This window comes from Cricetulus griseus, assembly GCF_003668045.3.
Source record: "Cricetulus griseus strain 17A/GY chromosome 1 unlocalized genomic scaffold, alternate assembly CriGri-PICRH-1.0 chr1_1, whole genome shotgun sequence".
NCBI classification, from domain to species: domain Eukaryota; kingdom Metazoa; phylum Chordata; class Mammalia; order Rodentia; family Cricetidae; genus Cricetulus; species Cricetulus griseus.
In genome coordinates this window covers 55,435,148-55,451,800 of record NW_023276807.1, presented here as the reverse complement: position 1 = coordinate 55,451,800, position 16,653 = coordinate 55,435,148, and the positions used below count along the sequence as shown (strand labels likewise).

The following is a 16,653-nucleotide window of genomic DNA, read 5'->3' as shown; positions in this document are numbered from 1 at the left end:
CACATACACCACACTCTCTCCAAATCTCTAGAGTTTCTCCTCATAACTTTCCACTCTTGAAGAAAGAGCTTATTTTACAATGCATGCTTCAATACTACCTGCTCTTCTGAGACTGGCAATAAAAGCCATATAATTTATGAACCATTTAGGCATGTGTCAGTTTTCTTTTTAGTATGGATGCTAGATGTAATGAATGAAAATATAGAACTTGCTGGGAGTACTGGTGCCTGTCTTTAATCCTGGCCCCCATGAGGAACCCAGATGGAGCTCTGTGAGTTTAAGGACAGCCTACTCTGCATAGTAAGTTCTAGGCCAAGCAGGACTACAACTTTTAGAACCTGCCTCAAAAAATATAAAACTAATCTAAATTTTCAGTTCAATAATTACCAATATTAGCACAAGTAATTTCCATGTAGTATTTATCTCCAACTTAGTTACACTAGAAATTTTTTATTAGGTGTTTACACAAAATTCAAGTTTAAGTAAAGGGTCCTATATTTTAACTGATAATTCTATCTTTGAACTGCAAAAGTATCAAACTTTTACTAATGGGAGAGACACAAGGTAAAAGAGCTAAAGAATGGGATTTGAACTCTAACTTTTGAGAAAATTTCTTTACCTTAGGTACTTTATTCTTCTGACCATTGAAGACATGAAATCTATAAATTTCAGTGCACTGGGGAGAGAGTGATTGTGGATTCACAGTTTTAGTGAGTACACTGGTGCACTGGTCTACCACCTGTTCTTTGAGTCTTTGTTTGGTTCTGGGGCATTTAATGAACAAATCCCATTATTTCCATTAAGGATAGACCCAGTGAAATCATTGAAAATGGTAGTAAGGAAAAGCATAAACTTTGCCAGAAATCAGACAGTAAAAAAAAAAGTCGGAAATGCTAAGAAAATTACAAATGTTACACACATATATGTGCTGAATTGATTTAGAGGAAGAATGATTGTGAAGGACAAAGCAAATCATGCAATTTGTGGAAAGTGCTGTACTTATGTAATTGAAAATAATCAGCACAGGATGAAGAAAAATGATGGACAAATAAGGGAGAAAATGTTTTAGTGTGTAGCTAGAATAGTACCAATGCTACTAGCCTCATGCTAACTTAAAAGGGCCTAGAAATCTGTTAGGATTTAAAGGAATGTGCCAAAGACAATTCTGTCAGTTGAAAATGCTATTCATGTCTATAGCCCAAGGCAAAATGACCAGGTATTGAGCCTAAACTAGGGATATTTGAAGAAACCTTATATAAATCCACTAGTGTGTAAGATAATTAAAATACTATGGATATGTGTGTGTGCCTGTGTCTACATAAAAGTCCCCTGCTTGAGTGTGCTGCTCACAGAAGACATGGATTTTTAAATGAAAATCTCAGTGCCAGTGACAGGATACCTCCTTACTTGTGGTCAAGAAGACTCCATGGGCACCCAAAATAACACAAACTATTGCTATTGCTCTTGCTTGCTCACTATAACTAGATAGTAAAACCCCATTGGTTGCAGAATATAAAGAAATTAGCCTTGATTGACTAGGAAACTTCCTTTGTGATCCCTCACTTATATAGTTCCAGAAGGTTCTGTGTAGACTGCTGTGGGGCAAAAAAAAACATCACTGGTCTTTTCCAGCATTAGACCGTTGCCTCCCAGGCAAGATAGGCCCAGTGGTATAAAGGTGGCATAATGGTTATGAAGGTAAGCAACTGCTTTCCAATTAGATGAAAGGTCCACACCAGAGGAGGGATTCTGGGCCTGTTACTGTAAACCTGGTTAAAAGCTGATGGTTGGGAAAGGCCTAGGCCCTAGGAGGAAACTTATTATTGTTATTTTGGTAAATGATCATGCTGTCAAACTTTATTCTAAATATTTATGCTTGCAACCATTAGATTTGTGTTGCTCTCAACTACAATCATGGAAACTTTTTTTTTATATATATTTTTTGTAGTGAGTTGCCGTTAATACAAAGACTCATAACAATTGAAACTGCCAAGCAGTTGAAGAACAGTATACATCAATCTCCCCCTATCTAAGGCTCAGAAACATGACAAAAGAAAGGCTAGAAAAAATTTAAGAGCTGGCAGACATGGAGGAGAGTTGTGAAATGCTGGCTTCTGGATGTGATGTGGATTTTGCATATATCAACTCACAGCAGCTATGGTTACCTGCATGAGACCTGCCTAAGATCAAAACAGTCAAAATTCCAGCATGGATTGGGGAGGCCCCACACTCAGTGGAACAGCTGCATTTAATGGTAGCTGAGTGAGTGATAGCCATTCCCCTTTGAGAATGTGGCTGCTGTCAGGCTGCCCACGACCCAGTGGGTTGTCCTATACCCATGAGCATATGGGCAGAACTCACTGGCATAGATATGATTAAGATATACTGTATAAATATATGAAAATTTCAATGAACAAATAAAACATATTTTAAAGTAAAAAAAAAACACAATTTAAAAAGAAAACCTTGGGTGGCTCAGACACAAACATCAAAAATTTAAAATAATATATATATATATATATATATATATATATATATATATATATATAGTTTAAAAAGAAAACCTGGGATGGGTTGGACACAAACAACAACACCCAGAATGAAACATAAAGTGTATTTTAACTACCAGATATATTATGGCATGTGTGACAGCAGTAATGAAAATATAGTAGAAAGAGGGGAATGGTTAAATTCTGGATTATAGGAGCAGTTAAACCCAGGCATTGTAGCAGAGGGATTACAGGTCTAGCAGAAGTAATGGTTAGGCTTCAAATTAAGGGAGGAGCAATTAAGCATATTAAGAGTTAATTAGAAGGAAAGTTCTTAGGTACAAATGATAGAAATATAAGGCACCAATAAGCCCAAATGCCAGTGGTTACTTGTGCTTTACTTTGGTGAATGGTAGGGCTGTGCTGTAAGCCAGGAAACTAAATAGCAGATTGTTACTGGTCAAATGAAACTGCTGGGCTTCAGGGGTTGCTAGTGAGCTCTTGAAGAGGATTCAACAGTCAGGAGATCTGCTGGGAACATAAGCTCAGAAAAGCTCAGCCAAGCTGACTTAAGGAAACATTAAGTATGGGAAGATGACTGAACATTTCTGCTAGGAAGATGGCTTGACTTTGTCACCCACAAACCCAGCTTTTTTATTTTTATTATTTGGGGCCTTATAAGGCTATTTTCATGCAGATATATCATATACTTTGAACATATCTCCCTCACCGTTTGTCTCTCAGATAGTTTTGCCTCTACTTTCCTGTCTTCAGTATATATATATATATATATATATATATATATATATATATATATATTCCCAGAAGTCTGGGAACATTTTCTTTTTCTTTTGATCTTCTTTCTACTGCAGTGACTCTGACCTCACTTACATCTAAGTATTGCTGCCCTCCCAGGCCTGATCCTCAGCTCTTCTTTATTCATATTCTTAATGCATTGATCTCAACCTACCTGCTGGCTTTAAATATCATGTTGGCACTGACAAACAAACAAATACACATGACTAGCCAGGACATTTCTCTGCCTTATAGGTACTCATGGGTATTCAGCATCCTAGTCAAATCTCCATTATGCACTTAATAGAACTCTCAAGCTCAAGTCAGGGCTCTCCTTTCAAAATCATTCATCAAGTTTTCCCAATCTTAGTAATGGCAACCATGTCCTTCCTATGCATAGTGCCACATTTAGAATCATCCAAAAGCATCTTTCTTTTTTCACACTAATCTATCATCAAACCCTTGGGGTTCAAAATATAACTTTCTTTTTAAAATGTTGCTATTGTCCATCCAGCCTAAGCCATGAACATCTTGAACCTAGATTATTCTAACAGTGTAGCCATAATAAAGATTACTATTGTAATGGATCATTGTAACAGATATTCTTTCTTCTGCTCTGGTTCCCTATGGGTTTACACTTGACACTGTAGTTGCAGTGCATCTTTGAAAATATTAGGCCATATCATTCTGCAGAATAAAAGCCCTCCATGACTTTCCACTTCCTTTGGAGTCAAGGTCAATGTCATCATGATGGCCTATGATGCAATGGAGTTTCCCCTCTTCCCTCACGTCTGTGGCCTTAACTAATAGTACTCACCTTCTTGTAACTTTACTGTGTATAACCCTGCCTTTGCACATCTCTCCCAGAGCTTGTAAGCAAGTTCTCACCTCAGAGCCTTCACCTTCTGCTGGTCCACTGACTTGGGTACTCACCTCCAGGGGCCCCAGACCTGTGCTTCCTTGATTATTCAGTGTTTCCTGAAATGCAACTTAGTATTTTTTCTCTGAATATTTTATTCAAAAGACAACCTTCCCTCCAAGCCTGCCCCAGGTCCTCACCCTACTTTATTTCTCTTCATAACATGCCACATCTTTGACAAGCACTTGGTGCATTTTCTGCCACTCATATTTATTCCATCTCTCTTCACTGAACTGGGAACTTTATGAAGCCTATAATGTGTTGTGCTTAGAGCACATTCTCCACTCATATCTTAGCACATAGTGAGGACTCATAAGGAACTGTGGCATGATTGCATGGAAATGACTGAGTAGAAATGGAGGGGAGCCAGTGAAGGAGAGATTTGTTACAGCGCAGAAGAGGCAAACAGGATGGTTTTTGGATACAAAGAAAACAGGTGGTGAGCAAGACAGAGCCTAAGTTTCTGACACAAATCACTGGCCTGATGGTCAACTGTTTACTAAAACGGAGAAGATAATGGGAGAGATGGACTAAAGATAGGGGCAGAGAGGGATAAATTTAATTTTGAAGTTGGAACTAAGGTTTCCTAGAGATATTCAACTGAAGATGTCTCTGAGGCAACTGGAACCATTAATTTCATTCATGGAAAGCATTCAGTTCTTTCTCCCTCCCTCCCTTCCTTCCTTCCTTCCTTCCTTCCTTCCTTCCTTCCTTCCTTCCTTCATTGCTTCCTTCCTTCCTCTCCCTCCCCCTCTCAAGATTCACTTATTTTTATTTTACCTGTGTGTTTCCGTGTGTGTGTGTGTGTGTGTGTGTGTGTGTGTGTGTGTGTGTGTGTGTGTGTTCCATATGTATGCAGTGCCTCACAAAGATGGCCTTAGATTACTGGGAATGGGAGTTACAGGTGGTTTCTGAGCTACCATGTGGATGCTGGGAACTGAACCTGGGTCCTCTGGAAGAATGGCCAGTGCTCTTAACTCCTGAGCCATCTCTCCAGCCCTGTAAGCACTCAATTCTATAAAGACAGAACAGCTGTGTAGAAGGGCACTGGAGAGAGATCAGAGCACAGAACCATTTTCTAGGGTAATGCTGCAGCCTGTCAATGCACTTCTGTGGTGAAATCCCTGATCCAGCAACCCCTTCAAGAGTTTCCAGCCATTCAGAGAACTCCATCCCCCAAGCCTCCAAGGAGGCTCATTGTCAGAATGCAACCATTTTTCAGTTTGACTCTGGGGGTTCATGCTTGCCATTCAGAACCTACTATATTTTACTGCACCTCCTGACATTGTTACACAACATTTATTGAAAGCACATTTGATGGTAATGAAGTTTCTATTAACTATGATTAAATCTCATAAAGCACCTGAAGATAATTTAAGATGTGCAGAAGCAGAAAATGAAACATTCGGTTTAGTACATTAGGAAACGTAATTGATTAAATTATCTCATTTACAATAAGTGCTTTCATGAGCTATGCAGTGTGCATATTTTCCCCAGTTTGTCATTATGATTTGCCAACACATATCTTAAGACTTCACTTTCTTTTTGTACCTCCCTGCAACTCAAAGCTAGCTCATTCGTGTGTCTGTTCTAGAGATCGTTGTAGAAAACTCAATGTGAATGATGTAGTCTACCCACCAGGACTTGTGGAAGATGATGTGTACCACTATATATAGGAACAGGTTGTTTCTCAATTATCTTCATAATTGACTTTGATTTTGCATCAGTGATGATTCATGCCGCCTTAAACCCAGCCCCACTTTCACTGAACGAGTAGCCTGAATTTGTGTAATACTCTTCTAACCATGCAGCTCACAGAACCCTGACTGGATTCCTCTGGGAGCTTTTTGCAATCACATTGATTCTGGTACAGTTTTATTTTTAGGGAAATCACAAATTAAAACAGCTTAAGCGATTCTGCTGCAGTATCCAGCAATTAAGCATGGTGCTTAGGAGCGAGAACCCCAAGCAAAAATGAATTCAGGAGTCCCTACAGACAAGGAATAGCTTCTGTGGGGTTTATGGCTGAAAGTACAGATGTAACCAAATTAGAAAGGCACAGGACTCACAAACTAAGCATGAAATTAATTTTTAAAATGCATTTATAAATAATCTTCATGTTGGTTACCACACAGATACCCATGATCTTGTCAGACGCTACACCCAAACTGGGGGGCAAGTGCATGCATGAGTTGAAGAGGAAGCAGAGAGTCCAGCTATCCCAGATACCTCCCTGAGAGTCAGGACATAAGCATGAGCTGTATATTAAAAGCCAAGTTTCCTTCTCTCAAGATGTGATCATGCCAACACACACACACACACACACACACACACACACACACACACAATGCTGAGTTCCTCCCAACTCAGTCTTCAAAAGCAAATTTGCATGGAACCAAAAGTACTCCACTTTGGTGCCAATGGTTCCTTTACATGTAGCTGGCAGCAGCAGATAAAGACACTGAGGACGAAGTTTTTGTTTTGCAGAACTCTCAGATTCTACGTTAGTGGCCTCGATATACTACAGGGTGCCTGTAGCAACAGAGTGGAACAGGGACAAAATGCCTGGAGTTTCCTCTCAGGCCTTCTGATACCTACCCCTAGGTACCTATTTCTGTCTATCCTCTAAGGTCTTGATTATATTTTTAAAAGACGTTAGCAAATAAAAGCTGTTAACTCTGCTGTTGTAGATTTAAATGATCAGAAGTCATTCATCTTGTACTAAATGAGAGAAACTGGACGCAGACAGGTTTTCCAAGCATTACATTCGAAAGCAGCTAAACAACATTCTACCTCTGGTCTTGATGTCAGCTGTATGGTTCTTGCCGCATAGCTTGACATTCCTTAGTATGCTCTCCCTATCTCTGAGTCCATGCAATGACTTAACACAATAACATGTCAATTGATCTCAGGAGTATCCCCCATCATAGATTCTAAGTCATTTGATTTTCTGTAAGTAGGATACACTTATTAAGTTCCCATGATTCTCCAAGATTCTGACCCTTTGATCTCCCACCCCCAAAAGTCTAAGACTATGGTGCACTAACTGAGTGCATAATGGATTCACTTGGGGGAGCTCTGAAAAATAAAGATTTCGGGGTTCTAATCCCTGCCCCCTGAAACTCCCAATTTTTAAAAGGTCTCCAGGTTATCCTAATTGCAGTCAAAGCTGAGAGACACAGTGCCAAATGCCAAGCTTCCAACCATTTAAGCCATGCTCCATTCTTTAAATCCCCTGGATGCAAAACAGAAATAATGCAAAGGCTTCTTCAGGAAGCAAGCCTGTAGCTAGTGAACTGAAGCCAACACCAACACTCAGCTTGGACTTATTTCACTGTGAAGTGCTGCCTCCTAATCTTCTTAGTTACCATGGATGCCACAGCAGGTGAGGCTCTGGGTCAGCATCTCCAGAACCCTTCCTTCCCTGCCTCTTCCTGAAGGGGCGAGGAGCCAGGCGCTTGTGTCCACAAGGCTGCTTTCATGCATGTGTGTACTGACAAATATTTATTAATTTTAATGCTATAAATCTCTCCAGAAATAAGAATCCTAGACGACATTTGCAGAGAAATGGACTTATAGGCAGAAAAAAAAATCAAGAAGAGAGATTTACTTTTGCTTTATGGGAGGGGAAGGGTGTGCATATTTCTTTTTGATTTAAACCTCTGATATGCAACTCCAAACTCAATGAGAAAAGGCCCCGAAAGCCCCAGGTCTGTCAGAGGACTTCACTTCTGCTTAGCTCCTGAACAAATACAACAGTAAGGCAGCAAATATGAGAATAAATTATATTCACAAGAGGAAAAATAACTTACTTTGGGGTTTTATTTCATGAAGAGGTTTTTTATCTAAAAGAAAGAGAAAGAGAAAGTTGCATTTAATAAATTTACATGGTGCAGACATATTCCCTGTATTACTTTGTATAGACCTCTATAAATGATACATTTTTCTCCGATTTGCAGGCAATATGGATTATGGGGCCCACATTTTCCTTTTGCATTCTAATTTTTTATTTGCCTCTTTTTGAATTATTTCCATATGATGATTATTTTATTTAAGAATATATTTTCTCTCCAGTTTGCTAGCATATTTTTCTCTGTTGCTTCTGCTCGATTCTTATCTGCATGATAAGTACAAGGAGCTTGCTGCCTGCTCTTTTTAATGCCCAGTGAGCAGCCTGCTCGGGTAAGAGATGCCATTTCACTATACATGAAGACAGAAAAATGAACCAGGGAATAAATATTTAAAGGGACCCTGCATTGGTTTGCAGTAATCATGGTCTAGATGTAAACTTCCAAACTGCCTGTTGAGCTGTTCCCTGGGGCTATGGATGTGGTGGTGTGAGCATTTTGGATTTGGGTTTTTGTTTCCTCTTCCTTAATCTGTTTAAATGTGTGTTGTTTCTCTAGGTGAAGATGGTGTCATTGTATATGCAGCAAGTTGGTGGGATGTGGCAGTGAAAGGAAGAGACATTCATCTGAACCTCAGAGGTGAGACTCCACTAAGGCATTTGTGACAGTTCTCCTCAAGGCTCTCTGTCCACCAATCACTATCTGGTCCTGTCTCCCACCAGCATCTAATTCTGAATCTCACACTGACTTTGGTGCCTGTGTCTTACTTAGGTTTGCCCAGGGCCCCTTTTCCTCCTGTTATTGGTTCCACCTCAGGCTAAACACCACCGTACTGTAGAAGACAGATGAGCACTTTCCAGACACCAGGTCAAGATGCTAGGATCCAACACTTCACAGAGCCTCCTACATTCATGGGGGTGTCTGTACCTCATGGGGATGTAGACACAGACTACAGAGGTCAAGGTCATTGGTGATCATTCACCAAGTCACAGTGCTGGAGCTGTGAGAGGCTACCCTCTATAGACTGCCTCTCTATGAGCCTAAAGATGGCCACACAGAGGGAGGCTTTCATTGTGGGTTAAGGTTTTAACAGAGTCAAAACCAGCACACTACACATTTTAGAACATAAACATTCATAAACATTATCTGACTGACTGAATAGTAACCTCTCCCAGGCAATAGGCTGCCGTGGCCAGTTTGCCTAGGAATCTCAGCCAACTAAACACATTTCTGAATTTCATATTGATTTTGACAGGAAACTCTTAAAGCACATAAATGCAGTATGCTTCAAATATGGCTTTCCTGTGTTTAGCTGTCTGACCTGAGATGGAGGTAAATTTACAAGTGGGATGCAAACCAGCTTCCTGTAGATGGATCATTTAATAGTGGAGAGAATGAGGCAGCCACAGGTACTGTCTTCAAAATGAACAGTTTCTGGGATGACAACGTATTATTTGTATTGACATGTTCATGGAGGGTCTCCAAGTTTCTAAGAACACTGGCATGACCCTCACCGCACAGACTAGACACATTTCCCTGAAAGCAGGTGGCAGCTGAGAAGTCCAGATGCTACTGCTCTCAACAATTAGAAGGCGACTACTTTGGCGGGTAGAGCCAAGCTTCTGGTTTTCTTATTGCAAGGAATATGAAAGCATTCTGTACAGGTACCTAGAGCCTGGCAGGGCAGGGATAAGATGCCTGAAAGTGATGCATTGCCACAGCCACAAGAGGAGATGGGGGACATCTGTTTAGAACTCTGCCTAACCGTATTTTCTCTTCTAAACCACGGGAATGGGGATTAAATCAGGGAACAAAATGAAATGACCAGAAAAAATGGATGGAGCCTCAGAATAACTTGTTGATAGCCAAGCTATAAGAAAAACAGGGTGGTGGAATTCTAGTGGGAAATATGAGTGAATGTGGCTGAGACGTCAAGGGTTAAGGTCTGAAGACAGACACTGCCACAAGTGCACACAAGGCAGGGACCCTGCCTTTCCCTCCCACCCAGCTCTGGTTCCAAAGTATTTAGCCATGTGGCACTGTGCAGATAGACTTGGGGTCTGAACTCAACTTGATGTTTAAGGGTTCCACATCCTGTCAGTGTGACTTCAATGTTCTCACAGTGAAACAGGCATAGTAACACCCTCAAAGTTTGGTATTCAGGAGTAAGCAGGATACATACAGGGTCATGAACACAGAGTAAGCACAGGTTTGGCTTAATAACTGCAGTAAATGGTGGTCGATGAAGTAATTTCAAACTATGATGATGGTTAGGAGCCCATGAACTCATGATGCTTATTTGTGTTTCTGCTGGGAGACAGGTCACAATGGCAGGTCAGGAACTGTACTGATTGGGGTGAGGGGTACATGAGTGACAGTTAAACTAGTGTCTACTACAGTGAGACCAAACTAAGTCAGAGCTTAGTTTCTTGATGTGCAGAAATTTGCTATGGACCTTTGCCTCCATCCACCATCCTTAACCTTTAGAAGGGCAAAGGAAGATGTGGGAACAAAAGCCATTCATAATGGTCTCCTGCTGCAGTGTAAAAGGCCCATAGGGCCACTGTTCTGCCAGCCAGCGTGGCTTCTGCTTCAACTTCCATCTTGCAGAAATAGCTGCGAAGCTCTGGAGCCCAAAGACATTAGTACCCTGGCATTAGCATCCAAATTGGATTCTGCTGTGTTTTGTGTGAGAATACCTTGAAAGGAACCTGCCATGGCACAGCGTTTTCCTCAGTTAAACACTAAATTTGACTTAGGCCCTCTGTGTGCCCTAGAGAAGGCCATCTAGTTACTTCTCCAACTTTGAATGCTTGGCCCACTCCACACTGTTGTTTTATTCTGTTTGCATAATCATTCTCTCAGAAAGCTCAAGGCCATGAAACAACTTGGCCTTGGTCAACCAAATCCTCTCCACTTTAATTTCCCCCTCTCCAAAGGCCGCATTCAAATGGCCCCCTAGTAAATTAGTCCATTAGGGCCATGGTTCTTAATGTTGGCTGCACATTAGAATCACCCGGGGAGCTTTTAGACTAAACACCCATGCCTGGGCCCCACTCCAAGAGGTCCTGATTAATTGAGGTTTGTGTTTTTTGTGATTACTACTACTTCCTGGCAAGAGACCAGGGGCTGTGTGTGGTCAACTCCAGTTAGTCTCTGCTGCCCTATGGGACTGTGCAGTGGCAGCATACAGACAGGTCTAGGAAGTAGGTTTTCTGTTTGACAAGTATTGAAATAGTGCAATTTTGAGCCAGTAGCAGCTAAGCAGCAGTTTTGGGAAATCACAGTCACTTCTCAAGGTCTGCCTTAAGCCCTGGGAGGGTGAAAGGATGGAAGGGGATAGCTGATACCTAATTGTAACTCTGCTTTATTTACAAGGAATTTTTAACAGTGTCTTAAACTGATTTTTACGTATATGAATTAAATATGCATATGTATGCTTACATGTGTGGTAGCATGAAAATACAGGAAATTGCCAGTTATATTATCATTTTCACATAAGAAAATCATAGCTTATTGTTCTGCTTTCTGCCTTTATTATTATTATTATTTACTGTAATGTAAATAAGGCTTTGTGACTCCTACCCCCCACATGCAATATATATATATATATATATATATATATTATATATATAATGTGTGTGTGTGTGTGCGTGCATATGTGTATAAAGTTGTGTATGTGAATGAAAGGGAAGAAAGGGAGGGATGAGATGAAATGGGGGAGGAGAGGAAAGGAGGGATGGAAGATGGAAGAGAAAAGGGAGGGAAGGAGAGATGGGATATGAGAAGTGGAGGGGAGTGGGAAGGGAAGGGAGCTCTTTACTTTTTACTTTTGGTGATGATTCTTTCTCTTCTACCTTCCTTTAGTCTTTGTTTCTTTTCTTCCATCTAGGTTCCCAAAGCATTTCCATGGAATCCATTGTTTCAGAAAGTTATTTATAAAGCCACCCACTGGCACATAGCCCCTTTTGGAAACCAAAGGCTATTCTTATGCAACTCACAGGCTGGGGACTAGAGAGAACAGGCCTGAGGAGTCAGCACACTTGGACAAATGGACTCCAATCCAACCCTACAATTCTTTGGATGCCATGGACTAAGACTCTATGACACCTGCCCCTCCTTTCCAAACACTGAATAAATGTTTGTTCCCAGTGTCTGCAGCATGGCTTCTGAGATGCATAAGGTCACTAAGGTATACAACATGAGGTACAGTAGCTCTTTCCCCAGACTGCAATTCAAGCGTGTCACCATTGTTAACACTTAACCTTCATTTCTTTCATTTTATTTCCAGAGACTATTTTCATTTCTTTCTTTGTGATTTCATTCCTTGAAACATTTTTCTGTCCCCAAAATATGCATACTAACTCTTTTATTATAACTTACTGTTACGATAAATCTTTCCGCCAAAAGCCGCCCAAGCCCCCCCACCACGTGTTAGGATAGTGTATATACCTAGTTAGGGATAGCTTCCTATTGTTTATGGTTGGGATTGGAAGGAGGTGTTCAGGCTTGGACACCTCTTTCAGATGACTTTAGGGTTTAGTTAAAATATATAGGATGTGAAATAAGCAGATTGTTGTATCTTCTTATATTTCACCTTTATGATTGTTAGTTTTGGATACTTTACACTGTTAAGTCTTAAGCCTCTTTTAGACTAAAAGGGGAATTGTAGGGGAAGCTGTAGCCATGCCTACTTAAGGGCTGGCTACAGGTGTGTCAGACCACGTCTGCGAGGGCATGGTCAGGGTAACTTAGAGTGAGAGGCAGTCAGGTGGCTGGGCGCTTTCGGTTTCGCTTTTCGGCTTGCTGTATAGACTGCTGCCACACCAGCTGGCTAGGTCTCTCTGTAAGTAAGGCTTTTCCCTATTAAATACCCTTATATTTCTACTTGGCTCCCGTATTAGTAATTTCCCAGTTTAACTTACTTTAGCCATTTTTCAAATTCACATTGTTCAGTTGACAGAATGTGGAATAATCTGACTTTTTTTGCCCATACACTGGCTGTTTCCTTGTTTGTTACAACAGCTTCTAGCCTCAACAAGCAATATTTACTCCTGATCCTCTGCTGCTCAGACCATAGCCAACTGTTCTGCTTTCATGGTCCCACCACAGCAAATACAAATTCACTCCTAGAGATCATCAACTAAATTCATGTAACTGTGGGATAATCTATTAACTCCCAGCCCCATTTAAAGCTTTGGTCCATGGTATTGCTTCTCTTTGGGATACTCTTTCCCACTCCAATATCCCAGAAAAGCCTCTTGCCTCACAGATGCAGATCTTGACATCTCTGGTGATTACTTTATTAGCATATATCGTTTCCTGTTCTGGACAGTTTGTTTTACTTTATAGTCAGTAAAACACAAAGAAAGAATAAAAGCAAAGCAAAACATCAAAACCCCAACACTAATGATTCACCCCCTCTTAGCATACCTTCCTTCTCTCTCTCTTTTTATTTTAGAAGCAATCTTATTTTCATATCAATCGCCCCATTCCCTGGCCCTCCCATCCTCCCATGCTCCCCACTGACTTCCCCAACACCCCTTGCCCACTCCCCAATGACACTGAGGCCCTCTAGGGGGTACCATCAAGGTCAGTCACATCATTTGGGGGAGGGCCTAGGTCCTCTTTCTCTGCAATTGTATCCTCCTTAGGGAATGGGCTCCCAAAGTCTATTTGTGCACTAGGAATAAACACTGGCTCCACTGTTAGAGGTCCCATAGACTGCCCTGGCCTCCTAGCTGGCACCCACATTCAGAGGGCTTGGTTTGGTACAATGCTGGTTCCGTGCTCTCACTATGTCAGGTCAACTGTTTCTGTGGGTTTCTCCAGCACAGTCTTTGCTCCTTTGCTCATCCCTCCTCCCTCTCCACAACTGGATTCCAGGAGTATGACTCAGTGTTTAGCTGTGGGTGTCTGTTTCTCCTTCAATACCCTACAAATTTTATGTGTTTTGATTTTATACATTTTAAACTCCTGTAATCCCTGTCATTTTCAGGTCCCTAGAATGTACCATGTTAGAAGGTGATGAGTATACTGAGTTTATGCAGCATTGCAACTGTAGATTCACAGCAAGAATCATATGGAGAGAGCTGGGGAAATCACTCAGTGGGGGAAATCACCCTGAACAAGTGCAAACTAAGTTTGCATCCCCAGCACCACATATATATTGGCTGGGCTGGTGGCACACCTGCAATTCCAGAATGTCAGCTACAGAGAGATTAGCCAGCCAGAATAAATAAATTAGTCAAATGGATGGGATGAGCTTCAGCTTCAAGTGAGAGACCCTGCCTCAATAAATTAAATGGAGAGTGATCCAGGATGATACTTGATTTAATATTGGGCCTACACACACACACACACACACACACACACACACACACACACACACACACACACAGAGAGAGAGAGAGAGAGAGAGAGAGAGAGAGAGAGAGAGAGAAACAGAGAGAGAGAAACAGAGAGAGAGAAACAGAGAGAGAGAAACAGAGAGAGAGAAACAGAGAGAGAGAGAGCATATGACAGACACACAAATGCAAACCAGAACAAATCACTCAAAGAGGCTGATTAAAAGTCACTTTATTATTTGAAAATAGGGGGAAGAGGCTTACGTTATTGATTATCATTATTTTTCATTTATTCATCTATTGCCTCTTTCCCCATAGCTAGAAATAATTAACAGCCAGTTTTATGTCCTCTAAATGCAACCCCAGACTGCAGGAAGTTCCAGGGCCTTCCTGATGGCCTATTTAAGTGCTACAGATAAAAAAAAATCAGACCAACTTGAGGCCTGCTTTAAAGTGACCACTGCAAGGTGCCTGAGTGTAGTAGACACTGACTTGACAGGTGAGGCTTCTGGCTCCTGCGTGTTCAAAGAAATACAGCTATCATTATTTATGTACTCTCTAAACCTGTTCAGTGAGGAAAATGCAGAACAGAAGAGTGGGAGACACAGCCCTTCTTACCTATCATGTATGTGTGTGTATTTGTGTGTGTGCACGCATGCATGAATGTATGAGTGCATGCATACATTCCTGTATGTGTCTCTCATTTTGCTTTCCTGATAGGTCAGGGAGAGCCACATATACAGCCTATCACAATCCGGCTCAAAGCTTTCCTCTCTTTTCCACTCCTGCCAGCTTCCCAGCCTATGTTGCATCATGAGATCTACTGTCTTTTTGAAATACCACCTGCACATGTCCGGTAAATACAAAAAAGAAAAGAACCATCTAGGATCTTCCAGATGATGCCCTCTAGATAATCACCAACTTCCCCGGGAATTCTGGTTGATTATTGAAATTCTGGGGACAAGTGGAAAAAAAAATTCTACCTGCTTGACCTCTTCGGCATCAGTAAGTGAAAAACAGTTCGGTTGGTTGACATCTTCTATCTAGGATTTGTTCCAGATCCCATCATACTAATTAGGTGGTGTCCAGAGAGCACCACCACAGACAGCTCATGCATGTCACATCTGATGATAATGGTTCCAGCATTGCTCTCGGCTCTAGCTCATGATTAGTGTTCATTTAGGAGGCACTGTTTCTTTCCCTTCCTTTTTTCCCCAAATACTATATCTAAGAAAAATAAGTATCTTTAATGACTATTCTTACAGGTGGAGTTTCTATGTTTCATTTTGAGCTAAATCACATTTCTGGACTTCATGTCAACCTAGGTTTTATTTTTACTGACATATAATTGTACTTAGCTTTGTGGTATAATGTGGTTTTAATATGTCCTTGCCTTGTACAGGGTGCATTATGGGATACACTCACCATTTCTTTGACGTCAGAAGATTCAAAATCCTCTCTTTTAGCTATTTGGAAACAGCACATTTTTGCTGGCGATAACCAATTATCAGACCCCTTTCTTCCTCTCTACCTATAACATGGTGTATGTAGACCATGTATGCAGCTCTCTACTGCCCACAGCTTGTGGTAACTATTTTGTGGCATACACACACACACACACACACACACACACACACACACACACAATCAAATACTACTCAGCCATTAAAAGGGTGAAATATTTGTCACTAGCAGCAATAGATGAACCTGGAGATCACTGTGTTCACTGAACAAAGCCAGGAACAGAAAGTCGGATGGTCTATAACTTCATTCATGTAAAACATATTAGCTTCCATAGTGCTGTCTCCTTTCCTGGTGAGTCTGTGCTTAGTGTTGTTTCTGTGATGACATTTATCTTCTAGGAATGCTGTAAAGCCTTTCCAGAATTTCCACAAACCCTTCTGCTCAAAACCACTTTCAAAGTAACAAAATGCAGGTTGTCACCTCTGTTCTCAGGGAAGACACATGCTGAACTCTCCAGTTTGGGCCAGGGATGCTTTGTCTTGCTACGCTTTCATTTGTCTGCAACAAATGTCTGCACACATTCAAATGTGCACACAGGCTGATATAGAGCTGAGTGGGGACAGTATTGGGCTAGCATGCAAAATACCTTGCATAATATCCTCAGCACTGCAAAAGACTGATCAGGCAAATCACCAAACAAATGGAAGAAGATGTCCAGAGCAAATGATAGTGTAAGACATGTGATATCCAGATATTTTAAGTATTTTTCAATATCCTAGCAAAATCAGCAC

The 16,653-nt window shown here is 41.1% G+C and overlaps 1 protein-coding gene across 6 annotated transcripts in view; it reads right to left on the bottom strand.

The window, feature by feature from the left end:
* The window catches only part of Unc5d (unc-5 netrin receptor D), a 510,504-nt gene that overhangs the window by 72,846 nt on the left and 421,005 nt on the right, over positions 1 to 16,653 (bottom strand). For 5 of the 6 annotated variants that reach the window (XM_035452950.1, XM_035452951.1, XM_035452952.1 and 2 more), the window contains one exon: positions 8,016 to 8,048. The exons of the other annotated variant lie outside the window; for it this stretch is intronic. In XM_035452950.1, coding sequence (XP_035308841.1) covers positions 8,016 to 8,048 — 33 coding nt within the window. The remainder of the gene's footprint in view (positions 1 to 8,015; positions 8,049 to 16,653) is intronic. 6 annotated transcript variants of the gene reach the window in all.